Source organism: Phragmites australis, chromosome 7, assembly GCF_958298935.1.
Source record: "Phragmites australis chromosome 7, lpPhrAust1.1, whole genome shotgun sequence".
Taxonomy (NCBI): domain Eukaryota; kingdom Viridiplantae; phylum Streptophyta; class Magnoliopsida; order Poales; family Poaceae; genus Phragmites; species Phragmites australis.
In genome coordinates, this window is record NC_084927.1 from 15,316,568 (window position 1) to 15,343,992 (window position 27,425).

Consider the following 27,425-nt stretch of genomic DNA (forward strand, 5'->3'; position numbering starts at 1 on the left):
GCTAGAAAACCAACAGTGAAGGGAAGGGGGTTTATTAGCCGGCAGTGAAGAGAGTTTATGTAGTAGTGCTACCTTATCCTTCTTAATCGGCTTTACGAAGGTACCACAATAAAAGGAAAAAATATATATATCATTTTGAAAGCACTACCATAGAAAGGGTCATCCCTGCCCTCCTTTCACTCCCAAATTGGAAATAACTAAGGTATCGCTAATGGTTCATAAGCTAAACCAACAGATCTAATCGTGAGCCGTTAAGAACTGGTAGTAATATGTATGACAAACTGGTAGTGATATCAACTATCGCAGCCGATTCAAAAGCTCAATGATAGAGCAATAATTGATCCAATAGGAATCGATAGTGATAATCCTTATCTCTATTGGCTCGTATTCCAAACCGACAGTGATAAGGATTATCATTGCCGATTCATATGCTCACCGACGGAGCAATAATAGAGCGAATACGAATCGACAGTCCTAGTTATTATCACTATCGGTTAATATTCCAAACCAGTAGTGATAATGCTAATATAAGTTCTGAGCACGTCCCATTAGTCTGCTCCCCATCTCACTTCGCTCTCAATCTTTAGAAGCCTCTCCTGAGGGGTAGTGGCGGTCGAAGTGGCGCGATGGTCATCGTCCCCACTTCAGCTGCCTCTACCCCTTGGGCCTGTCTTCCACGTCCTCCGAGCCCGAGCCACCTCATGCCTGCCCCCGTTTCTCTAAGCCTGAGCCATCTACCGAGCCCATAGCCCTGCCTCCCCATCTCCCAAGCCCGTCTCCCCATCTCCCCATCTCTATTTCCCAAACCAAATGAATAGCAAGTTGAGTGTTCATGATTGTGGTAATAGGCAAATCTGAATGAGTGGCAAAAAAATATATTTGCTTTAAGATGATTGTGTTTTTTCCATTCATTTATATGTACTATTGTCACTCATATAAAACAAGATATAAAACGGATGGTGCAAGGCGGTTGTTCCAAGAGCTCTTTGACGTATGGTGCAATACTACAAGCCTAGATCCCAACCCAAAGAGATCCTAGTACATCAACTTTGCAACATTCGTTCCTGTTTGTTATTTTGTAGTTTCAAATTAGGATCAAGCTTGAGCATGTGGATCAGTGTGCCATGCAGGAACATTTCGCCATTCATGTAGCTATAAAATAATCTACCATGAATATTTTGGCATGGGGTCTTTGTCTTAAAGTGTGAGATCAAACTTAAATATATCCTAATACTAAAGAGTTTCTGATAGAGTATTTTTTGCACACGTGGATGGATTATCACTGTCAGTTCAAGGCTAGAATCGGCAGTTATAATCCTACTATCATTGTCGGTTCATAAGTCAGTAGTGATAATCCATTATTATCCCTATTGCTAATTCACTACTAGTTTTAAAATCGGTAGTGATGCCAGTTTGAACCGATAGTGATAGCTTGTTCTATAGTAGTGAAGACTAGTTAATAAGCTCACGGTGTCACTCCAAAAGTTATCATTTTACACTATATCACTCCAAAAGCACTACATGAAAAAAAGTCATAGGTGACACGTGATAACTGTCATGGGTCACCTCGAATACGTCACTAATGACTAGTCATTGGTGACGAGTTCTGACTCATCACCAATGAGGTCATCAGTGACGAGTCGTAACATGACTCGTCATTTATGACTTATCATTGGTGACGAGTTCTGACCACTTCAGGAGGGGCGAAAACTCAATCTTTCAGGCCAAATTTGGCCTAAAAATTGCCAAAACTAACATAGTCAATGAGCAACAGATGTAACTTTTCCTGTAGATATCTGTAGAGTCAAAAAATATCAAAATCGGAGTCTATATGAAAAAATTATGCCTGTTTTACCAAAGGCATTCCGGGTCACCTATCAAATTACAATTATTTGCATGAGATATTAAAAAATTCATAAAATATTTATACAAATTTGGATGATCAAGGTTCTAAACCACTCGTTGGTTTGTATATAATTAGAAAATATGATATTTGCCTCTTTTGGTTTGAATCTTTAAATGGCAAATCATAAGCTTTCTGTACAATATCTAATAACAGAGATGAGTCATTAGACCTGTCACTTATGACTTGTCATTAATGACAGGTCGTAATATCATCTGTCACTTATGACTGACCTAGGGAGACCCGTCACTGATGATAAGTCATAAGTGATGGGTTATAATATGATCTGTCACTAATGATTAGTTTAGGATGACCTATCACCGATGGGTTGGTCATTAGTGATGGGTCACAACTTGATCTGTTACTAATATCATTAGTGACGGGTAACTTATGGTCTGGTCCCAATCCGATGCGACATAAGTGATGACCCATCACTAAATGTTCTTAAGTGACAGGTTCTGACGATCCATCACTTATATAGTATCTCCTTTATTTGTTTTTCATGTAGTGAAGGTTACTATTTCATACTATACAACTCCAAAGCTACCTAGATCCGCGAACTACCATCTATGGATCCTCTACTCAGGTTCTAACCACCACGAAATAATATCACTGTTCTTATTAAGCCAGGCTTAATCACACTAATGCATCCTAGCCAACTTAGATAAAGAGACGCCTCAATTCTCCTCAGCCCTAACCCTAGGTCGTGATACCATTTTGACACCAGTAAGGAGCCCTGGACCTAAGTACCACTACATAAAAAAAGATTATGGGTGACGGATAATAATCGTTATTAGTGATGGGTCACATACCTATCACTTTAAACGTGTAACTGATGAGTCGTCATTGGTGACGAGTTAAAACATGTTACCAATTCAGTCATACGTAGCTGACTCGTCACTTATGAAGGTCATATAACTCGTCACTTATGTTCAGTGACGTCAGTAATGGGTCATAATATTGACCTATCACTTATGACTTTTTCGTATTTTTTACACGAAAAAGGTTAAAAAAAATTCACTTGAGCCACCCAATATAGGGCTCATCACATATGTCCCACAAGTCACATCATTTTTTAGACCGCTTTAAGTCTTTACATTCTATAGGAATCGAACATGCGACCTTTCCTCACACGCGTACCCCTTTACCACCTCAGCTATCATGTTATTGTGTATGAAGCGCATATTTTATCCTTTTAATCTTCATTGCCGAAGGTCATAGGTGATGGGTCATAACCTTGACTGATTATGTGACGGGTCACTATTATGATCCTTAATCTCCAAAAAGTCCTGATTGTTTCGAAATATGAATCAGAGACTGAATCTTGATATACCTTAGAACAATACATTCTTGTTATCACCTATGACCATGATACCAAATAGATGATCCGAAGCGTCTTCTGTAAAGCGGGCATAATTTTTACATACGCATTCTTATTTTGACGTTTTTTTCACTCTATAGACATCTACAGAAAAAGTTATATCCATTTCTCCTCGACTTTATCAGGTTCAATGAATTTTTCGAGGCCAAAAATAGCCTGAAAGATTGAGTTCTCCCCCCTTGAAATTTCGGCATCATTTTTGAAACGCACATTTGTATCCATAGCCGTCACCTCTTACATCAAATTTGAGTAGAAATATATAATTATTCATATCCTATGCTGCTGAGATGAGAAAAAAATAAGAGAAAAATAAAAGAAAATAAAAAATATTATTATATAAGAAAAATTAAGTTACAATAGAAAACCGATTAACTAATACATCTAATGATTGATTAATTAAAATTTCTTTATCTACTCTATTTTATCAAATTAGTTATTAGTAATAGGTCACAACTTGACTCGTCACTAATGACTCTTTAAGATGATCATCATTGATGAGTTGTTCATTAATAACGAGTCATAACTTGATTTGTCATTTATGATCAATTATAAGTGATGAGTTATTTATGATCAGTTATAAGTGATGAGTTATTACTAGTAATAAATGAATTATCGTATTACGATAATTTTATATTTTTTATCTGTTTTTTATGTAAGTATATCTTGGCAGCTAAGTTCTTGACCTAAGTTAGCGAATGCATTATTTCGACCCGCCTGGCCCATGCGATGGCACGAAAGTCGTCCGCACGGCTGAAGAAAATGCAAAATCCAACCACATGGAGCAAGGACAGAAACTAGTATTTCCTAAAAGTAAATGGTTATTTTGTGTGGATTTCATGTTTACTTTTATGCTTTTTCTGACAATGCACTTCTTAATCGAGATGAGATCATATTACTTAGCAGAACTAGTGTAAAAACCCTGGCTATTCTATTATATTGAGCTTGAGCTTATTATTTGAGTTTTGCTCGAGCCTAATAACAAGTAGGCTTCTCAATCTGCTTTTGGAAGGTATTACCACAAAAGAAAAAAAAAATCATAAGTAACATTTGGAAAGCTAGTTAAATTCGTGGTGCCACTCCAAAGGTTGTCAATTTTTTTTAACATGTCCTCTTTACCCGGTTTTTTTAGAGATCTTTACGATGAGAGGTGCGAATTCGAGGTTTGAACTCCCGACTGATAGAGACACTCTCATGCGCCTTGTCGATGAGCCACGCGCTGGTTGGCCTTTCATTTATACCACACCAAAAGCTTGTTATTTCATACTATACCACTGCAAAGCTATATAGATCCACGAAATACCATTTATTGATCCTCTACTTATATTCCATCCATGTGAAATGACTTCACTGAGCCAGGCTTGGCGTTCCACCTGTTCAACCCTAGCCATCTTAGACATACCTCCATTTTCCTCATTCTATCCCTTGGTCTGTGCCAAACATTGGACCTAAGTATCTAAGTTCTTGATCTAAGTTGGACAATACATTGTTTTGACCGTCTAGTCCATGCGACAGTATGGAATCCGCAGCACGAAGAAAACACAAAACCCAACCAAATAGGGAAAGGACATAAAATGATATTTCTTAAAACTAAATGAGTAGATGATAAGCCGAATTGCTATCTTCGACACCTCCGATCTTCGCGTTTCGTCACTTAGCTCATGGAGTTTTGTGTAGTGAGTACACCAATCTATAGAACGTGGTTGCCAGGGCCGGCCCTGGGGCAGGGCAAGTGGGGCGACCGCCCTAGGCCCCAAAAGTTTGGGGGCCCGTCCCAAGTATATGCACTAGTCATACCGTTGCAAGTAGTCTGTGTAGCTGTATTTGGGCTACCTGCCAGCAAATGATCCGAACTAGAGAACTTCTGAAGCCCAACTAATGCCCAAGGCATAAGCCCACGAGTCCACAACAGTAATTAAGGGAGGCACTGAGAAGGCATGGGCTGCAATCAAGTCACGTAATAAACAGAAAATTCTATTCTAGACATCGAAGTGCCCCTCCGCCTCGTTCCTTGTTCCCCTCGACCCCTCCTCTAGTCCCAGTTCCTGATGAAAGAACTACTACCTGCTGTTGTTTCATGTGGTTTTCATGGTCGTCTGGTGCACAAATCAATCAAGGAGGTGAGTTTAGTTTTTATAGATAAAAAAGAGGAGGTGAGTTTAGTTAGATCGAAACCCTTTTAACTTTTCTTTCTTTCTTTTTATAATGTCTAAAGATCTCCAATGTTCTCTTCGCGTGAGTTTCTCGCCTTGGCACGGCTGTCAGGTTCTAGTATAAGCCATCGAAATTTTTGTCTTCCCTAAGAAAATCTTTGATTCTTAACATGTTGAATAAAATATTTTTCTATTTGTTGTATACTTTTCGAATATAAATAATGCAAGAATTCTTTAAGGCTAGTGGATTGAGAAACTGGAAATGTCTCGGTGAGAGTTTTCACGTCTGGAAGTGTTTTGTGATTTGTGTTAAGCATGAAAATAATTATGTTTCATTGGGCTCCAAAATTGTTCTGTTCTAGTATCATATTATAGTTCTCTAGTGCTACTAATATTGTTGAGCAACTAAATTGTTAATCAAATAATAGTTCATGTCCTTGTGATGTACTAAAAATTAGCTTCTAATTGAGATAAAAGGTTTTATTAGTGTGTTTCCAGTTTTTTTTTTTTAGATTATAGTGTGCTTCCAGTTGAAATAAAAGGTTTTACTAAGGTCGTATGGGCCTCCACTTTTCTTTCGCCCCGGGCCACCAAATAACCAGGACCGGCCCTGGTGGTTGCCCTCATGTTGTCTTGTGAATAGAAGATATGTTTGGTTTTCATATTATTTTCTGATTAGACTAAGAAAATAATGTATACTTTGTTCACTCTCGCATCACTAATTTTTTTACTGTAGTAATTTTGAATTCATATTTTTTCTATAAAAAATTTATAGATACCTAAAACTTTCGTATCATGAGATTAGACATAAAATATACTTTATTAGTATTATATATTTTTAAATATTCATAATTTTTTAGAAAAAATATAAATCAAAATTACTATAGTAAAAAATAGTGACATCTAAATAAAAATAGATGTGATATTAAACATTGGTGGCCCGAAATCGTCTCATGGCTTCGGAAGCCGGGCGAGGAGACGTCGCGCTTGCAATGATCGAGGACGCGTGGCGTGGAGCTCTGAACCACGCCACTGGATCTGAACAAACGGTGATGCGAGGAGGAGGAGCACATATCTCAGCGCAGGCCCCAGCCATCCATCTCTCCAAATACACTCCCGCACTCAGCCCTAACCAAAAGCCATCGCCCTCCTCCTCCTCCTCCTCCCCTCTCTCCCCCCTTCGCTGGCGGCGGTGAGCCGACGCCGAGGCGACCACCGACGAGCCGGCGCATTCTGCCTTGCAGCCCTTACTCCGAAGCCTCGCGCCCCGCCTCCGTCCGGGTGCCCTCTCCTTCCCTTCCGCTGGGAGCGCGCGTCGCGGCTCCTCTCGTCCCCACCCCCCCCCCCCCCGTGCCGTCGGGTAAGGAAACCCTAACCGTGCTTGCTTGTACGCGTTGCTCGATTTTGTTTCCGCGGATCTCTTTCACGCCATGATCCGTCGAGTCCGAACCCTCGCTTCCGGGATGGGTGCTCCAATCCGTCCGGTTTGTTGTGGATTTGCCTGTTGCGTTTCGTGGCAGTGGTTGCGTCAAAATCCAATTTTTTGGGGACTTCGGTTCAGCCGGTGCCTCCCATGGCGTGGGGCGTCAGGGCGCGTCAGCCGCTGGATAGGGTGGTAGGCCGTGCGTACAAGCGACCGTAGAACCAGCTGACGGTGTAGAATGGGGAAACTGCAGCCATTTCCCTTAACCCTGTATGCGATGCTTGCTCCTAGGGCTGTTAAGAATGGCCCCATTTGTTCAAGGTTCTGCAGCGATACATGTTCTCTGAGGGTGGAGAATTTTTTCTTGGTGCAAGGAGGTGCATGTTAGATCCGATATTTGGCGGGAGCGTGCCTGCCGGATTTGGCAGGGTGGGGCGGCTCACCGGTGTCGTATTGTTTGTAGAAAAAGGTGCATGTTAGATCCGATATTTGCCGGGAGCAAGCCTGCTGGATTTGGTGGGCCAGGCCGCTCACTGTGTGTCTCCTATTTGTAGACAAATCTGTAAGAGTTCTCGCTGCAAGATAAACACCGTCCTTTTTGATTTGGTAAGGTGTGCGGTGCTGTAAGTAGCGGTTACCTTAAGTGACATGTATGGTTGATTTGACAGGAAATATGTAATTACAAACACTAGAAATCTTTTTAAGGAAACTGCATGACATGTTTTGTTGTTTGTTCGCCGTTACTTTATTAAATATGGTTTTGATGTCCGTGTTATGATTGTTCATTCATCAGTGCCTAAACACTGGATTGCGGAAATGCACACGTGAAGCATTTTTTACCACCATATTTTTGGATGTTTATTGAAGTAAGGAATCCAAGGGCTGTAGTCCATTAGTTACCTGTCACGCTTAAGAGTTATAATGTTTTGAAGGTGCGTGTCTAGGACATCAAAATGACTATATGCACAAGTAGGTAGAGAAGACTTTGGAAGTTCACTTGTTGTTTTTTGTTTCTATAATAAATTAGTGAATTTGTGTTTTTGATATTGGGGAATCAAATAGGAAATGCACTACATAATTTCCGGATATTTCTTCATTCAACTGAAACTGCCAGGGAAAGATGATGTGATTCTGTGATGTCCACCGCTGACCACGAACTACTCTTTGTTGTCGTTTTTGGTGCCTGCTATACATCTATTACTGACAGTAAATCAATTCTCAGTTTCTCATATATATTGCATTGGTGTTATATCATGTGCGTGGTTCCACCAAACCCCAGCAACATTTACTAATTTTTTTTCACATTATTGTATTATAACTTGGAAATGGCTACATATTGTGACAAAATATGTTTGTATGAACATTATCATTATGATAACAAAATACGGGGTTGTATGGTTTGCTGTTTATTTTTATAAAGTTTATCCCTCCATCATTAGTTTTTGATCCTATGAGCTCATCTAGGACTGAATTTGACAGGCCATTGAAAAGCCTTGGTTTGTAACTGTGATTAGGATGACTTTTTCATTGGGAAACATGGCAACATTATGTGTGATGACTGAAGATTTTGAAAATCCAATGTTACTAGACTACCACAATGATTGTTAGTGACATCAATTTGGGGCAATGAGGCCTTTTATCTGTTTTTTATTTTTAATGGATGAAACTATTATTTTATTCATGGTTTCATAGTCCTCTTAGGGCCCATTTGGGTGAAGTAAATCCTAAGGATTTGGGTCCTGATCCCCCTATATGAACTAACCTGTAGCAGTTGATATACTTTTGAGATTGCAATTATGGGCTACGGAAATATTTGTTTGATTTATGTTAAAAGAAATTAATCAATGTGACTCTGTTGTTTGGGTGATTGATTGTTGTAACAATAGCAAATTCATAACAATTGAAGCTGCTTGCAAGCCTTGTTCTCAGGGAAAAATATTATGATAAGCATTGACAATTTGGCATTCTGTATTATTGCTTTGTACTTTTTGTCTGTACGAATTTTTGTCCTGGCTTTCAAATATTTTCTTCATGCTCATACTTTCATAGCATTATTTTCTGGTACTAGTAATTTTGAAACGATTTCAGTAGACTAACATTGGATCAAATCGACTTTTCTGCAGTTGGCTAAGTTAATGTGGGCTTCTTGATAAAGATGGCTGATAATGCAAAGGTACATCCTGTGGGATCTGGAGCCTATACAATCAATCTAGAGAACTTCAGTAAGCGGCTGAAGGTATTCTATGACCATTGGAAAGAACACAAGTCTAATCTTTGGGGTTCTTCTGATGCTATTGCCATTGCTACCCCACCTCCTTCTGAGGATCTTCGTTATTTGAAATCCTCAGCTCTGGATATCTGGTTGCTTGGATATGAATTTCCAGAAACTATTATTGTCTTTATGCACAAGCAGATACATTTCTTATGCAGCCAGAAAAAAGCAAATCTCATTGGGACCCTCAAGAAGGCTGCAAATGAGGCTGTTGGTGCTGACATTGTCTTGCATGTGAAAGCTAAGAATGGGGATGGTGCCGATTTGATGGATGACATATTGCATGCAGTTCGTAATCAGTCAAAATCAGGCAATGCGATTGTTGGGCACATTGCAAAAGAGGCACCTGAGGGTAATTTTCTTGAAACATGGGCGGACAAGTTATCTGGGTCGTCTGTACAACTTACAGATGTAACAAATGGCTTCTCTGAGCTTTTTGCTGTGAAGGATTCCACAGAGATCACTTGTGTGAAAAAGGCTGCTTACTTAACTTCATCTGTACTAAAAAATTTTGTGGTTCCAAAGTTGGAGAAGGTTATTGATGAGGAGAAAAAAATCTCGCACTCTTCATTGATGGATGATACAGAGAAGGCTATTCTTGATCCTCTCAAGGTCAAGGTAAAGTTGAAGGCTGAAAACGTTGATATATGCTATCCTCCTGTCTTTCAAAGTGGGGGGAAGTTTGATCTCAAGCCTGGTGCCTCTAGCAACGATGACTATCTCTATTATGATTCGGCAAGTGTTATCATCTGTGCAATTGGGTCCAAATACGGTAGCTATTGTTCAAATGTTGCCCGAACATATTTGATAGATGCTACCCCTACACAGAGTAAGGCATACGAGACCCTTTTGAAAGCTCATGAAGCTGCTGTAGAAGCATTGAAACCAGGCAATCAGATGAGTGTGGTTTATCATGCTGCAGTGGCAGTGATTGAGAGGGATGCCCCTGAACTACTTCCTCATCTAACAAAGTCAGCTGGAACTGGAATAGGTCTTGAATTCCGAGAATCTGGCTTAAATCTGAATCCCAAGAATGATCGTCAGATAAAACAGGGCATGATTTTCAATGTCTCCCTTGGTTTGCATAATGTCCAGGCAGAAACCACCAATGAGAAGACAAAGCAGTTTTCGTTGTTATTAGCTGATACGGTTTTAGTTAGTGAAAAAGGACATGAGATTTTAACAGCACCTTGCTCTAAGGCTGTTAAGGATGTTGCATATTCGTTCAATGAAGATGAGGAAGATGTTCCTGTGGTAAAGGTGGAGGCGAAAACCGTAGAGGTGGTGCCAACGAAGGCAACACTCAGGTCAGACAACCAGGAGATGTCCAAGGAAGAGCTCCGGAGACAGCACCAGGCTGAGCTTGCTCGTCAAAAGAATGAAGAGACTGCTAGAAGGCTTGCTGGGGGTGGTTCTGGTTCTGGTGATGGACGTGGTCACTCAAGGGATTCAAATGAGCTTGTTGCATACAAGAATGTTAATGATGTACCATATGCAAGAGAATTGGTGATCCAAGTAGATCAGAAGAATGAAGCTGTCCTCCTACCTATTTATGGCAGCATGGTTCCTTTCCATGTTTCTACCATTAAGAGTGTGACAAGCCACCAGGACAACCGCACCTGCACTATCCGCATTTTCTTCAACGTGCCTGGCATGCCATTCTCAAATGATAACAAGCTGAATTCTCAAGGTGCTATCTACTTGAAAGAAATTACATTCCGCTCGAAAGATCCACGGCATAGCAGTGAAGTTGTTCAGCATATCAAAACATTGAGGAGGCAAGTTGCTTCAAGGGAGTCAGAGAGAGCTGAAAGGGCAACCCTTGTTACTCAGGAGAAACTACAGGTGTCAAACAACAAAACAAAGATGATGAGACTTTCTGATGTGTGGATACGGCCTGCATTTGGTGGTCGTGGGAGAAAGCTTACAGGAAGCCTTGAAGCACATTTCAATGGTTTAAGGTACTCTACTTCAAGGGCTGATGAGCGTGTGGACATTATGTATGGTAATATAAAGCATGCGTTTTTCCAGCCTGCAGAAAAAGAAATGATTACCCTCCTCCATTTCCATTTGCACAATCATATCATGGTTGGAAACAAGAAGACAAAGGATGTCCAGTTTTATGTTGAAGTGATGGATGTTGTCCAGACTGTTGGTGGCAGTAGGAGGTCAGCGCTTGATCCTGATGAGATTGAAGAGGAGCAGCGTGAGAGGGATCGAAAGAACAGAATAAACATGGATTTCCAGAACTTTGTGAACAAGGTTAATGACCACTGGTCGCAGCCACAGTTCAAAGGGATGGATCTGGAGTTTGATGTCCCCCTTAGAGAGCTTGGGTTTCATGGGGTTCCGTATAAAGCTTCAGCTTTCATCATTCCAACTTCTACTTGTTTGGTTGAGCTGATTGAGACTCCCTTCCTGGTGGTGAGCTTGAGTGAGATAGAGATTGTTAATCTGGAGAGGGTGGGCTTTGGAACGAAGAATTTTGACATGGCTATCGTGTTCAAGGACTTCAAGAAGGATGTTCTCCGCATTGATTCCATTCCTTCGACATCGCTTGATGCAATAAAGGAGTGGCTGGACACAACTGACCTCAAGTACTACGAGAGCAGGCTGAACCTGAACTGGCGTCCTATTCTGAAAACCATCATCGATGATCCTCAAAAGTTCATTGACGATGGTGGCTGGGAGTTCTTGAACATGGAGGCAAGTGACTCTGAGACTGAGGAAACGGAGGAATCAGATCAGGGTTACGAGCCTTCTGATGCTGAACCTGAGTCTGAATCAGAAGATGAGGACTCCGACAGGGAGTCCTTGGTAGAATCAGATGAGGATAACCAGGAGTCTGATGAAGACTCGGAGGAGGAGAAGGGCAAGACCTGGGAGGAGCTGGAACGCGAGGCAAGCAACGCTGACCGGGAGAATGGCGCCGAGTCCGACAGCGAAGAAGAGAGGAGACGCCGCAAGGTGAAGACCTTCAGCAAGTCTCGCGCACCGGAGCGCAGCAGCTTCAAGGGAGCACCGCCCTCCAAGAAGCCAAAGTTCAGGTGAACTGCACCGCAGTTGCTGGGGTGGTGGTTCCTTCGTGAACAGAACCTCCCTTCCGGGAGGCAGGGTATGGCTGTAGTAGCAAGCAGGGAGTGTTGTTTGTTACCCCTCTAGATTCTCTTGGTACTCTCTCTCTCTCTCTCTCTCTCTCTCTCTTTCTCTCTGCATTAGCTTACTCCATTTAGGTGAAAAGTGACAGGTGAACTTTGGTTGGTGAACTCCGTAGTGGATGAAATGAATCTTGAACTTACGTCATTGGGGAAATCTAAGTCGACTCATTGTTGAACCTCCGTAGTGGTAGAACCTCCAGATTGTATAATATTTATGCTGGCAGTTGTTGGTACTGACTGAACCGTACATGAGATGCTGGTGCGCCAGTAGTTCCATTTCTCGTTTGTTCAGATATCTGTTGTGTATGAGTTTTCTTGGTCGAAGAAGCATTGGGCTAGACTGGTGTTTGCCATCCCATACTCCTTTTTGTTTCGTATGTTTTGGTTACCTCGTGTTGTTTTGGTTTCTGTGCATCGATGCAAACAAAACAGGCGTCTCCTACCTTGAATACATACTCGTTGCAAACAACATACACGAGAGGTATATGTTGTGATGTCATTCACTTGCAAAATGTACCCGTATCTTGGTTCTTTTGAGCCATCATCGGGTACTGTGGATGGCCGAAGTGCTGCAAAATGTCGATTCACTTGCAAAATTTATCCTCATGATGTTGTCTTGGGTGGCATCTTAATTCGCGCACTGTGGATGACCCAAGTGTTGGGACTGATTGTACCATTGTGGTTGCAACCGAATAACCATTGTTATTGACCTTGGTTTCTAAGATATGGTAGCGATTGAGTTTGATATTCACCTTTCCTTTTTTGTTTTAAGGGAAAAAGTGATGAATAGAAATTGAGCTTCAATTTATTTTGTTAGTGACTGAACCATTTTCAGGAAGCACTGAACAAAGTGGGTAAGGAGCTATTAGACTCAGTGTCTTCAGAACAGCAGGGAAATTAGTTTAAATTATCTCACAAACCGATGGGACATAGCTCAATACTTGCCCATCCAAACAATCTCTTCAGCCGAGCAGAAATAGAATTACAAATGTAGAACAGGAGAATGCGGGCAGTCTCAGGCTAGCGCCTCCCTGATTCTTTATTGGACTTGTTTTGCCAACATTTTGCACTGAGAAGTGTTTTTGCATCCAATATGCAGCAATTTTTTTCCTGTTGCAATCCAGATTGCCTTAGAACTTTTCTCCTGCCAGCCAGCGACTGTAGAACGCGAGCGCCTCCTTGGGCTTGTACTCAGGGACAGCGTGCCCAGCTCCCTGAAATGTTGCTATTGCCATGTTAAAAACTTAAACCAAATCGCATGAGATAATGATTCGAGGTTATCAGATGAAATTTGGGTAGATTTTAGCAATTGAAAAAGTACCGTGTTGTGCAGGCAATTAAATTCAATAGTGAATCATCGAAATTTTAGTTCAAACATGCATGGTAGCAAGAAAACTTAATAAACAAAATGTATTTCAAGCATCAGGGATAAATTTAAGCTACAGATCATACAACTTTTCAGGTGCGAGTGGAGATGAAGGAACTGGAGTTGCGTACCTTTATTGTGAGGAAGGTGAGATTGTGAGCATAACCTTCTGTATATCTGCAATGGCAGAAACTTGGATCAAATGCAAGAAATTTTGATTCCACCAAAAATGAAATCCAGGAAAATCAGTTCTCAGACATCTTTCTCTTCTTGTTTCTTAGTTCCCAATCAACAACTCAAATCCAGAACTAATTTTCGTGCAACTTTAACATGTATACATTTTTTTAACCACTAATTAGAAAAAATTTAAGTATGGCTCTTCAATTCTCGCAGCATTTAGTTTTCATTGATTGTATCCATGTTTATAGAGAACATTAAATGACATCAGCTTCAACTAAAATAGCATTTACGTGATACCAACTATTCCTACATGTATTGGGAAACCTGGTGATTCTAAGGCCAACAATATGAATTATGAAGAAAAGACAGAGAACATCGTACCCAGCAACTTGCTCTCCGAAGTACCATGGCCGCCATCTATCAACAACTTGGTAGCCTATCGATTTTACCCATGCTTCAGTTCCCGAGAAAGGAACACACAGATCATGGTCTCCACTACAACATAACACAGCCAAAGATCGTTAGATAAATTCTTAAGAAGTTTTTAGACATCTTCCTAATACATTATTCTACATATGCAGATGAAGCAAGAATCAATGTGTCGACTGCCTGTAATGAGTGTTCATCATTTTTCTGAGGAATATGTTTTCCATTTCGACCATTAGCCTTAAAGATGTTACGAACAAGTTTCACCTTTCAACAAATAATTTATGTCATCAAATTAAGCACAATATGATGCTAAACTTATGAGGTATATGGAATCTTACTATGAACAAAATATAGCAGATAGGATCACATTTGAAGTGGTCAAGTAATATGGATTTTTAAAATAATATTATTTTAATGGAAAATTGCAAAAATAATATCCGCTTTTGAAAAAATGCCGAAATAGTACCGTGTCGGCAAGTGAAAAGCCAACGAAAGAGCCAACGAGGGACCTGTCCGCAAACGAGATGTCAACATGCCTATTGTCGGCATTTTGCCTGCCAACAGATAACCTATCTAGCGTGCCGACATGCCACCCTGCTTTGCTGATAGAGGTCTGTCGACGACCCATATACCAACGTATCCTTTTAATTTTTAGCAGTTTTTTTAAAAAAATATATATATTTTTTAAGGAGAAAACAATATTCAAAGGTCATTTTGTTCAGACATTGAGTGTTCAGACATATGCCAGGCAACTTGATGTGGAATCATCGAACAAGAAGAGTTGAAGATGGCAATTTTTTTTCATGCAACTAGCAGACATGATGGCATATACAATACACTTTCATACTAACCTAGCCATGTACTACCTCTAAACCTAACATGTCTTAGCCAATGTAAACAACCCGATTACAACTGTCACTCTACTGAGTGCGTCTGGGGTACTTTCTCTTCCTCACAACATCTGGTCTTGCTTTATGCGCTCGATGTGCCCTCTCACGCTTCTCTCTGAAAGTGCATTTAGGTCCCTTATGTGAGTTTTGTACAATTGATAACAAACAATTAAGAGACTAGTAAGTTTATTGATGTTATGAACAAGTTTTAGTCCTATCGATGAATTTAAAAGACGTTGGCGTCCTAAAAAAAGAAACAGCATGTAGTTACTCATAGGTTTAAATTCATTTTATTTTCGAATTTGAGTTTAGGAATATCGTACTATTAAGAGGGATGCGTGTTGATAGTTTTGAAGGTGTTTCAGTACTCAAAATACCCTTTTAGACCTAAAAGTTGAGAGACAATTACTCATGAACACCGGGGTAGTTGCAAAAGTTGTCTGAACCCGGAGTCTTCTGGTTAGCTCGGATACTCCGGATTCTGGATAGTAGCCAGGAGTCTCCGAGTTAGACTTCGAACTGAGCTCTCGGTTTGGGCTTGAGTGCCCAATACAGAGTCTCTGGGTTAGCTCAGATACTCCGGATTCTGGGCAGTAGCCCGGAGTCTCCGAGTTAGACTCCGAGCTGAGATCTTGATTTGGGCTTAAGTGCCCAACCTGGAGCCTCTCGGTGAACCAGGATATTCCGGGTCAGTACAAAAAGTACTATAACAACTAGTTTGAGGGGCTGAAAATACCCCTCTCACCCCCTCTTTCTTTTGCTACTAAGCTGCTGAACTAACTCAAGACAAACTCATTCATAGTCATTAAATAGCCCCTGTAGTGCTTTAAATCTTGCTAGATTTTGAGAGTTGAGTTGGAAGAGTGAGATTGAGTGCACTTGAGTACCTGAGTTCATCGTCAAACCGTCGATTCGCGTTCTTTACTCTTGGAGCTCCTAAACTGTTAGATGTCGCCCGGAGAAAACCCAAGCATGTGGAGTGCCTCAGGAAATTTGTGAAGGTTCTTCTCGCCACCGCAAGGGAAGAGAAACTCTTAAGTAAGCCCAAGCTCGATCTTCGTGGTTGCTTGGTGAGGATAAGAATTGAAAGAGATCTGACTCTTCGTGAGCACCTCAATGGAGACGTAGGGTCGTTTGATCCAAACTTCGGAAAATAAATTCTTGTCACCTTTACATTCTTACATGTTTTTCTTATTCTAGTTCTTTTCTTGAGGGTTTGTCTCGATCTACTTGTTTGTGAGGTTGTAATTGCAGATGGTTGGTAAAAAAAGCTCTTACATCAATTAGAACATGTGGTAACCTTTATATCCAACTAGACTTGCTTAGTTTTGCTCAGTTTTCAATTTCCTGTAGAGGCCGAACTATTCGGGTTAGCTCGGAGTCTCTGGATTGAACCGGAGTGTCCGGATTCTATAAATCCGCTGCGAAGTTTTAATTTTCAGGAAACGCCTATTCACCCCCCTCTAGGCGACATCGCGTACTTTCAATTGGCATCAAAACCTAACCCCTTACAATGTTTCACCACTTGGAGGATTTGAAGATGTAGGTGTCTAGTGAGAAAGGTACAGTAAACCCGAAAAGTCCGAAGGATGATCTTTCGACATCGAGTAACGGTAAAGACAAGAGAGTCGTAATTGAATTCAATTATGATAAATTGAATGCCTCTAATTCTTATATATCCGTATCATTTGGGCGCGCACCTTATTTCGATGGTACACATTATGCCGCTTGGAGACACAAAATGAAATTGTATTTAATCTCTCTTCATCCAAATATTTGGAAGATTGTATATAGGTTTTGAGTTATCGGATAAAGAAAAAGAACTCACTCCCGAACGAGAGCAAAATCTCCACCGCAATGCACAAGCCGTAAGTGTGTTACTCGGTGCTTTAAGTCCCAAAGAGTTCAACAAAGTGGATGAACTTGAAGAGGCCAAGACAATATGGGACACACTTGAAGTTGCTCATGAAGGCATCACAAACGTGAGGGAATCCAAGATAGAGCTGTTTGAAGGCAAATTTAGAAGATTTGTGATGAAAAATGATGAAACCCCTCAAGCAATGTATGATCACATGATGGTGTTGGTCAACAAGATTAGAGGACTTAGAAGTGAAGAGCCTGATGATCACAAGGTAGTGAGAAGATTACTTAGAGTTTTTGCACCAAGAAATCCCACCTTAGTCATACTCATCCGAGAGATAAGAGATTACAAGAGACTCACACCAAGTGATGTACTTAGGAGAATTCTCACTTATGAGCTCATGAAGGAGGAATCAAATGAAGTTAAGAATCTTGTCAAGTAAAATTCCACCTCTAAGAACAAAGAAGTAGCATTCAAGGCAAGCAGGAGTAAGAAAGTTGAAGAATCAAGCTCAAGTGAAGATAAGAGCTCGAATGATGATGAAATTGCTTTTTTTAAAGAAAGTTTAAGAAATTTATGAAGAAGAGTGGCTATAGCAAATACAAGAGAGATATGCCCAAGAGAAGAACATCCAAGAGAGCTTGCTATAAATGTGACAAAGTTGACTACTTCATCGTTGATTGTCTTAACAAGAAGAAGAGTAAGGACAAAGAAGAAAAGAAGAACAAACCTTTCAAGAAGAACAAGTTCAAGACCCATAAGTAGCAATATTCGGATCAAGCTCACATTGGCGAGAAATGGGACTCCAACTCCGACTCCAATGATAAAGAAGTCGCCACCATCGCCATTCGCTCTTCTATACCGACAAAGTCACTTTTTGGTGACATGAACGACGACGACACTCCCAAGTGTCTTATGGCAAAAGAATGAAAGGTAAAATCACAACTCAAACTCCTAGATAGTGATAGTGGTTGTGAAAGAATGCTTAAATGTCTTAGTAAAAATGTTATATGTAAAATAAAAGAGCTAATGAAAACAATAGAGAGTCAAGAGGAGATTCTCGAGAAACAAGAGGACTTGCTTATCATTAAAAAGGAGAGAAACCTTGAACTTTAGGAACTCTTTGCTAAAGAGAAAGAGAAAGTTGAGATATTGATCAAATATCTTGATTTGGCTAATATCTCAATTGCTAGCCTAGAGGAAAGCAATGTTACACTTCAAAAGAAATTCTTGTATTTGAATGAAACTCACAAAACTCTTAAAGTGCAATTTGATGCCTTTAGGAAAAGAGAAGAGAAGTTAAATTCATTTTATTTTTGAATTTAAGTTTAGGAATATCATACTATCAAGAGGAATATCTTAAAGGTGTCTCAATGCTCAAAGTACCCTTTTAGAACTAAAAGTTGAGAGCCACAATCACCAACAAACACCAGGATAGTTGCAAAAGTTATCTGAACCCAGAGTCTCCGGGTTAGCCGGATACTCCGGATTCTGAACGGTAGTCCAGAGTCTCCGAGTTAGACTCCGAGCCGGGCTCTCGGTTTGGGCTTGAGTGCCCAACCCAGAGTCTCCGGGTTAGCCTGAATACTCCAAATTCTAGGCAGCAGCCTGGAGTCTCCGAGTTAGACTCCAAGCTAAGTTCTCGGTTTGGCTTAAGTGCCTAACCCAAAGTCTCCATGTGAACCCGGATACCGGATCAGTACAAAGAGTATTGTAACGGATAGTTTGGAGGATTGTGTTTAAATACCCCTCTCAGCCCCTCCTTTTGCTGTTGAATTGCTGAACTAACTCGAGACAAACTCATTTATAGCTATTCAATAGCCCCTCCAACTCCTTTAGTGCTTTAAATCTTTCTAGATTTTGAGAGTTAGAGTTGGGAGAGTGAGATTGAATGCTAGTGAGCTTAAATCCATTCATTGAGCACTTGAGTTCATCGTCAAGCCATCGATTCGCGTTCTTTACTCTTGGAGCTTGAAACTCCTAGACGGTTAGGTGTCGCCCGGAGAGCATCCAAGCTTGTGGCGTGCCTTGAGAAGTTTGTGAAGGTTCTTCTCGCCTCCGCAAGGGAAGAGGAACTCTTGAGTAAACCCAAGCTCGATCTTCGTAGTCGTTTGGTGACGACAAGGGTTGAAAGAGACCCGGCTCTTTGTAAGCACCTCAACAGAGACATAGGATCGTTTGATCCGAACTTTGAGAAACAAATTCTTATCTCCTTTACATTCTTGCAAATTCTTATCTCCTTTACATTCTTGCATGTTTTCCTTGTTCTAGTTGTTTTCTTGAGGGTTTGTTGAAAGTGCCTAGAGGGGGGGGTGAATAGGCTTTTCTGAAAATTAAAACTAAAACAGCGGATTAAATCTGCCGGATACTCCGGTGAAGGTCGGATACTCCGGTATGGTCCGGAATATCCGGTCTAGGCCGGAGTCTCCGGTCTATACAGGAAATTTAGAACAACTACGAATTAAAGCTAATAGCTAGAATCTAAGGTTTAAGCTAGGTCTACTGGATATCACAGAGCTAGAATAACAACACTAGCAAGATGATCACTAAAGCAATTTATATGACAAATCACAAAATTCACACAATAAAGCAAATGACACAAATACGAACACGAGAGATTATCCCGGAGTTCGGCCACCTCACAAAGAAGTGCCTACGTCTCCGTTGAGGAGCTCACAAAGAGCCGCGTCTTTTCCAACCCTATCCTCTTCTAGCGACCACCAAGATCAAGCTAGAAATTCTTACTCAATTCGAAGATGTTTACAAACTTCCCGTGGTACTCCACAAGTTTTGGGTGCTCTACGGGCGACGCCTTTCCGTCTAGAAGCACAAAGCTTCAAGAGAAATGATTGCAGCGAATGCTCGATGAAGAACTCAATGCTCAAGTGGCTTGAACTCTCTCCAAACACAAACTCTCTAAAAATTTGCAAACTTTGCACTAGAGGTGGTTGGAGGGTCTTTGAATGCTCTTAAAGTGCTCAAAAGGTCTAAAGTTTACCAACAACAGCAAGCTCTAAATGCCATGGGGTGTGGGGGCATTTATAGCTCTCTCTCAAAAACTAGCCGTTACTGTTTTGTCAGAACTGACCGGAGTATCCGGTGTACACCGGAGTATCCAGCCCTAAATCCAAAAACGGCGTCAGAACGGTCACAGAACGTGTCAGAACTAGCCGTTACAGTTCTGTTAACTTACCGGAGTCTCCGGTGAACACCGGAGTCTCTGGTCCTGACAGTCCTTCCAAAAACGTTAAGTCCGGAGACTAGCCGGACCCTCCAGCCTCTCCAGGTACCGGAGTATCCGGTGTACACCGGAGACTCTGGTCTCTCTTTTCTTTTATCAAAAAGATTAAACGCTAACCGAGAGTCTCTGCCGGAGTCTCCCTCGGAGACTCCGGTTAACTCTAAAATATTTACCGGAGTATCCGGTGAACACCGGAGACTCCGGTCCCCTTTTAATTAAAATAAACACTTAACCGAGACTCTCTAGCGGAGTCTCCCTCGGAGATTCCGGTCTGTTAACCCTTAAATTACCGGAGTATCCGGTGAACACCGGAGACTCCGGCCTTTTTCCAAATAAAAATAAACCATAACCGAGACTCTCTGCCGGAGTCTAGCTTGGAGACTCCGGGCTAAATACTGAGTACCGGAGTATCCAGTGAACACCGGAGTATCCGGACTCAGTGGATTTTTTCAGAATGAACTCGGTGTCCGTGAGTGATTGTGTCTCTCAACTAGTTGGTTCTAAGGGATATCTTGAGCATTGAGACACTAACCAAGCAATCAAATGCAACCCTCTTAATAGAGCGGCTATCCTAGATTCAATTTCAAAAAATAAAAGAATTTAAATCCTATTGAGTACTCTTCGTTGATTCTCCATTTGTTTCGACGGGCGTCAAACGTTACTTATCTTTACAACTAATGCTTAAACCTGTTCATAACTTAGAAAAGCATGTTAATTCCTTAATCGTTTTGTCATCAATAAGCCAAAACCCACTTAGGGGGCCTAGATGCACTTTCATTTGTCTCGATCTACTTGTTTGTGAGGTTGTAATCACAAGTGGTTGGTTAAAAGAAACTCTTACATCAACTAGAACGTGTGGTAACCTTTATATCCAACTAGACTTGCTTAGTTTTGCTCTGTTTTCAATTTTCTGTATAGGTTAGACTATTCGGATTAGCTCGGAGTCTCCGAATTGAACCGGAGTGTCCGGATTCTATTAATCCGCTACGAATTTTTAATTTTCAAGAAACACCTAGTCACCCCCCCCCCTCTAGGTGACATTGCGTACTTTCACTCTCTCTCCACCTCACGGGCCTCCTTGTTCCAACGGGTCTGCTCCTCTCTCAGCTTCTAATGCTCCTCTTCCATGCATTTGCGCTCATCGCCTGCTTTCATTTGTTAAAATCGTGTCCATGCCGCCCGATGCTCATTGTGTAGGAGGAACACATATGCTGACGACTACTTAGTATCCATCCATTGTACAAACTCACAAAGTTGTGGCGAAAACTAGCAACAGAGACCAAAATGATGAGTGGTAAATGACATATAGTTGTGATATAGTTTGGCCACAAGTGTGTACCTGGCGGTAGCCACCAGTGATGCTGCTCTTCGGTGGGTCATACTCGTAGTTTGGACATATGAAGAACCTCCTTTCGTAGGTGTTTGAGAAGTCATTGGTCTTCTTCAGCCTATAAAATTCTCCACACCAGTACATCGACACTTCAACCCAGCAAGCATAGGAGCTAACATATATTTCTTTGGAAAAGGATCAGAGGTCATTTTAGTAGGAGTACAAGAGCTCCAGACGATTGGTTTTGTTCTACAAGTGGCCTTCTGGACTCGTATTTATATAGAAAATATGTGCTGGTTCATGGACCAAGTCCATGAAAAATAGTTAGGACAAGCAATTTATTCCTCTGTCTGGAGTGGTCATGTTGACTGAAAATGTTATTTCTAAAAACGCTACATCTAAAAAGTCTATGTCTAAAAAGGTTACGTCTAAAAAAGCTAAATCTGAAAAGGTATGTCTAAACATCTGAAAAAACTATGTCTGAAAAGTCTATATCTCATAATGCTATGTCTAAAAAGGCGTATTTTAGGATTATTTAGGGATATTTTTAGGTGTATTTTTCGGGTTAGATTTAGTGGTATTTGTAGGGTTATTTTGGGTTAGTGATAGGGTTAGTTTTAGCGTTATACTTGGGGTTTAAGGTTAGGTTTAGCATAGTATGTAAGATATAGTTATGTACTTGAAGGGTTATTTTTCTGTGGATGAGAATGTGGTTCCTCAAGTTTCTATGAGGACAAGTGTTTTGGAGGCAAGAAGGATCTAGGTATGCCCAGGAAGCGCGCCCGCGATCGCGACAGAGCTCTCTCTGCCCGTGCATCTATAAAAGCCTCATCTGACTTCCAAACGAAGCTATAAGATTCAATGGCAACTAGGGGTGGGAGAGGTTGAGGATCAAGGGTGGTGGGGAGGGCAGGGTGACATGGGAGGGTTCCTTTGGTCCTAGTGCCTACGACGAGCCACTCGACAACTTCCCTTTGTAAAGAAAGAGTGAGTTTCGTCTATCAAATCATCTTAAAACTTAAGATCACCGGAACGAGCAGTGACCCAAGTGCTCCAATGGATGTATGATGGGAGCATTAATGGAGGACGTCAATTCTTTTAATGTCCTTTTAGGAGGGTGAGAACTCTAACAACTTCAAGATCACATTTTCAGATCAATTAATAACAAACCTCTACATATTTGCAAGACTCTGACCACTGCGACAACTGTCACTGCACGAGATGGGTTGATCCTCCTGTCCTACAGAACATCCAAGATTACATCCATCACCTCCGAGACCATATCTTCGACTTGCAGTGGGAGGTTGACTATTAAAACTCCTCCTGACGAGGCCGAGCCAACCATAAACATCGATGATCCTATCGTATGTCTCGATTCCTGGCGCCCATGCCTGTACCACAAAACGCCTACTCCTCCACCACCACCAGCACAATATGGTGGTGCCACCTACTGGGAGTCAGGATCATCCTCGCAGTACACTCTAAGGCAATACGACTATAACCACTGTTCCCTGATGTGTTGCCTTACCTTTTTGCTTTAATTCCTTGTACTGTGTTTTTCCAATTGAACTAAAGATTCATCCCATCATGTAACGTAGTAGTACATGGGATTGAACTACCATGTAGTAGGGCAAGGGATTGAACTACCACGTAATTTTATTAGCAAAGTTGGACGTCTACGAGTAACACAAAGTTCACGGTAATACTACAATGTCAAGGATTGAAAATGAATTCTACTGCGTGAATTGGGGATATTTCCTCTTTCTTTCACGTGTTGCTTCACGCTCCGCTTCTTCCTAGCGACGCAAGAGAGATTCACACCTCTGTAGTAGTTTTTCACGCCTCTGAAGTTCAGTCTCCTACCTCCTTAAAATGTCCTCTCGCAGACGGTGTTTCTCTTCCCGCCTCTGAAGTTCCTCAGCCTGTCGCATGTGTTCCTATCCTTGCCGCTAACATTCCTGTTGGCGCTCTTGACGTGCCTCCTGCCTCTTTCGTACTTCCTTCATTCTAATCTTATACTCACGTTTGATTTCAGTCTCTCTAATATATCCCCCATTGTAAGGCAGTCTCACAACGTCAATCCACTCCTATTGTTCGCAATATAGAGTTGGGAGATGTGAACAAAGTGGAACAGAGGAACACACCATAAAACTATCATCAAGGTCTAAATAAATGAAGAATCGCCTACCGGAGCTAGGTTGCCACACCTACAGAACGAACAGACGTTCATGCCAGTGTAGCACTCCTATGGGGTGGTTCCTCCAAAAATCCATGATGTTCTCTTCCTCTTCTCTCTTCTCTCACGCGCTTGCGGCTCTGCTCACTAGAACTGAAAAGATTGAAAGGGGGAGTCGCACCCATTATATAGGGTACATGCCGGCACCCCAGGTGCCGACAGGACCTATCGGCACACCATCTACCGACAAGTACCCTGTCGCACTGCCAACCGCAATAAAAGTAGTGGCCCACCACCTATCGGAGGCCCACATGGCGATATGTACCTATCGACATCTTATCTGCCAATAGGTTCATTGTCAGCATTTCGCCTACCAATAGAGTACTATTTCAGCAATTTTTTTAAATGGATATTATTTTAACAATTTTCTATTAAATTAATATTCTTTTTAAAAAAATCCAAGGAATTTTTATTAGGCCAAGTATCCTTTGTGATACTAGCACTACTATCTGACATTATTGGTACCACTGAATTTTCTACGAAATTAGTTTTACATTTTTACATCCATCTTCTTCACTTTGAAATGAAAATAGAAAGTCAACCAATAAAACATGAGAATTATTATCTAATTTGCAATCCAAACATTAAACTCATTTAGTACATCGGATTATGCTTCATCCTAACAAGGCCATACATTGTGAACAACCAACCTAACAGTACCCTCTAGTAGCCCCTATGTGTTTACTCTTTATATAAATCTATAAATTATTCATATTTAACATCCCCAAAAGACGAATTAACTGATTTGTGCTGTACCTGTAAATTAGCACACGATATCCCAAGGCTGTGAACTTCTTGTGATAGCTGATCATCGTTCCAGTATCATGAGTGAAGTCTATTCTTGCGGTATTCAGTTCCCATGATCCAATTAAGCTTTTCTGATGTGCCATTTTGATTGAGGTAGATCCCCACAAAGAAGAAAAAGTTAAGTCTGACTTTAGGGTTAACTCAAATGGAATTTTTTTATTCATATCACTTCATACCGGTTTGGCATGAATTGCAGATCTGACATCTTCATCATCCAGCCATATAGTAGCAAGTTCATCACTCTACAAATACATGCAATTGTTAAATAGAAGAAACAAGAGGACCAATCATAGTTTTCCAAAAGTTGAACTTTTTTTAGATAAAGGAAAAGGTTGAAGTAAGCACCATAATTCTAGAAGTTCAAAAGAAACATAATCAACTATACTGATCACGATATCAGTGATAACCCAAATATTTGGCGGTAAGATTCTGTGCTTTATGCAGGAGAAAAAATGTGACGATAGCATGATAGGGAAGTAGAAGGACATTGTCCTAATTTTCATACCGTGCAGGGAAGTGATCTACCACCAAGACCTGGCCACATCGGAACGCGTCCATCCCTCAAAGCAGCACGGAGGGGCCAAGAACGCCCCGCCATTCGCTTCCTCACCGGAAATGGCCTCTCTGTCTCTCCTAGCCTTCTAAAACTCAACGGCAAGCTGCTGTTGATGAACTCTACCTCTTGCATTTCAGGATGATGGTAGCAAGGTGCAAGGATGTTGTACGTGTTCAGGTCTTTCAGTTCCTGCAGATGCCAAAATGGAGGTTACAGAACCCAACATTGCTCATACGCTGCCGATTCATATGTTCCGGATCAGAGACATTACCCAGTGCACTCTATCTATCTTCTCTTGGCACAGATTATCTACGTATCCAAAGAATGTCCCACGGCAAGTAGTTTTGACATCCTGAAACAAAGCATATCAGGTCACTTTTAGTTTTGTATCTGGTTTGAAAAGAAACTATATGTGGCACCGGGAGCTGCATCTGCGGCTGTTACCTTCTGCCATAACCTAGAATCTTGCAGAGACAGATCCTACTCTAAGCAAGTGTGTCCAAAAGTATTTAGCATAAGAGCTGACCACAGACCTCATACATGTCAGTTGAGATGAGGCCCATTCCATGTGCGAATGGCACAAAGGAATTGAAATCGTAGTCTACATCAGTTGCTGCATTGCCAATTAGATAGCCCTGAATAAATTTTGTAAACTTCTCATTGTAAGTCATACATAAAAGATTTGCTGGGTACAGTTGTACAATGAGACTGAACGAATAACCTTGAAGTTGATTCTTGGCTCCACACCTTTTTCTATCCCTGTCAGGGCATAAACACAAGAGTTTAGATTAAGGTCTCCGGGTGATATATGATCTGCTCATCTGCATCTTTGTGAGTCCGAGTGTTAACCTTTGACAACTTCATCAGCGATTGTGGGGATGTATATCCCCGCATATGACTCCCCGGAAATATAAAACGGATTCGACTGAAACTCGGGGTATAACTCAAACCACTGCAACAACACATCAAACCAGCCTCAGGTTCCACAGATGAAGTGCCTGATTGATGGCAAAGTTACAGCTGAAGAAGAGCAAGTACCATCAAAAGGAACTTGTGCGCATCAGCTGCGGTTTTCAGGTCACCTGTTGTGTAATCCGATTTGTTCAACGAGTACGACATCCCGACACCAGCAGGAGAGTCCAGGTACATGATGTTTGAGACCTGTTCAACGACAGATTGAGCCGATCACTTTGGATAAGCAAATTGACAATCTCACGAAATAGCTGGTGAAAGAATTACAAATTAACTGCCAAACACATTGAACACTTCAAACTTATTTCTTTATTACTTACCATTTTGAAGGGAAACATGTGAAATCTTTTTTTAACACATTATTTTTTTTCGAGAACATAAGAAGAAGTATTAGAGGATGTCACACCTAATGCAATACATGTGGAAAACAAACATGTGAAGAACAAAAAAAACACTTCTTTGGTTTCAGATGACAGGTGCACATGCACCAAGCTACCGATCACTACTTCTTCATGAATGTATTGTTATCATCTTGGAAATTATTAATTCATCAAAAAAGTTGGCACAAAGTTGTTATGCTGCCTCAGCATACGCCGGACAACTCCATGAGATTGATTGCTTACCTTTGACCAGCTGTAGGGGTTGAGCTGCAGCTTGGGCAGGCCGCCCGGCGCGCTCCCGGGCTCGAAATTGAAGGGGCCGTTCTCGTAGACGAATCCATCGAAGCTGGAGCACCCCGGCCCCCCGTTGAGCCAGACCACGACGGGGTCGGCGGCCGGGTCGCGCTCGGAGAGCACGAGGTAGTAGAAGAGGCTCTTCTCGCTGGCCTCGTCCACGGTGACGTACCTGCAGCGCGCAGGCAAGGCCGAAAGAGCGAGAGGCGCACGACCGAGAATCAAGAACCGAGCAGCTGCGCCAGCGAGAATCAAGAATAGTCACAAGAGCGTGCGAGCGGTAGCGGTTACCCGGAATAGTGCTTGGAAGGGAAGCTGGCGCCATGGAAGCCCGGAAGTCCGGTCACGAGGTGGCTCTGTGGAGCTGCGGCGGCGAGCGGGGAGAGGAGCGGCGGCGCGACGAGGAGGAGGACAAAGAGGAAGGGAGAGGAGGCCATGGCTGATCTGCTAGGTGAACTGGCAGCAACTGGCTGAGACATCACCACTTCACTCTCAAAAGCGGGCAGCATGGAGGCAGCGAATCAGCGACGGCGATGGATTTGGTAGAAGCTGGGACCCACCAAGCGGCTGGGTGGGGCCTACTTGTTAGGCCACCA

At 41.6% G+C, this 27,425-nt stretch overlaps 2 protein-coding genes across 2 annotated transcripts; one reads left to right on the plus strand and one right to left on the minus strand.

Moving 5' to 3' along the window:
- The first annotated feature begins 6,549 nt into the window (after positions 1-6,549).
- Positions 6,550-12,565, plus strand: LOC133924017 (FACT complex subunit SPT16-like). Its single transcript, XM_062369371.1, has 2 exons — positions 6,550-6,794; positions 8,981-12,565. The coding sequence occupies exon 2, from the start codon at positions 9,013-9,015 to the stop codon at positions 12,178-12,180; it is 3,168 nt and encodes a 1,055-aa protein (XP_062225355.1). The 5' UTR covers positions 6,550-6,794; positions 8,981-9,012; the 3' UTR covers positions 12,181-12,565.
- A 601-nt stretch (positions 12,566-13,166) lies between these two features.
- LOC133924018 (serine carboxypeptidase 1-like) lies at positions 13,167-27,353 on the minus strand. Its single transcript, XM_062369372.1, has 13 exons — positions 27,121-27,353; positions 26,779-27,001; positions 26,222-26,344; positions 26,033-26,135; positions 25,905-25,942; positions 25,717-25,818; positions 25,455-25,535; positions 25,133-25,372; positions 24,804-24,869; positions 24,577-24,698; positions 14,215-14,328; positions 13,785-13,830; positions 13,167-13,501 (listed from the first exon to the last, which is right to left on the minus strand). Exons 1-13 carry the CDS (start codon positions 27,336-27,338, stop codon positions 13,418-13,420), a joined length of 1,560 nt encoding a protein of 519 aa, XP_062225356.1. The 5' UTR covers positions 27,339-27,353; the 3' UTR covers positions 13,167-13,417.
- Between the last annotated feature and the right edge of the window lie 72 nt (positions 27,354-27,425).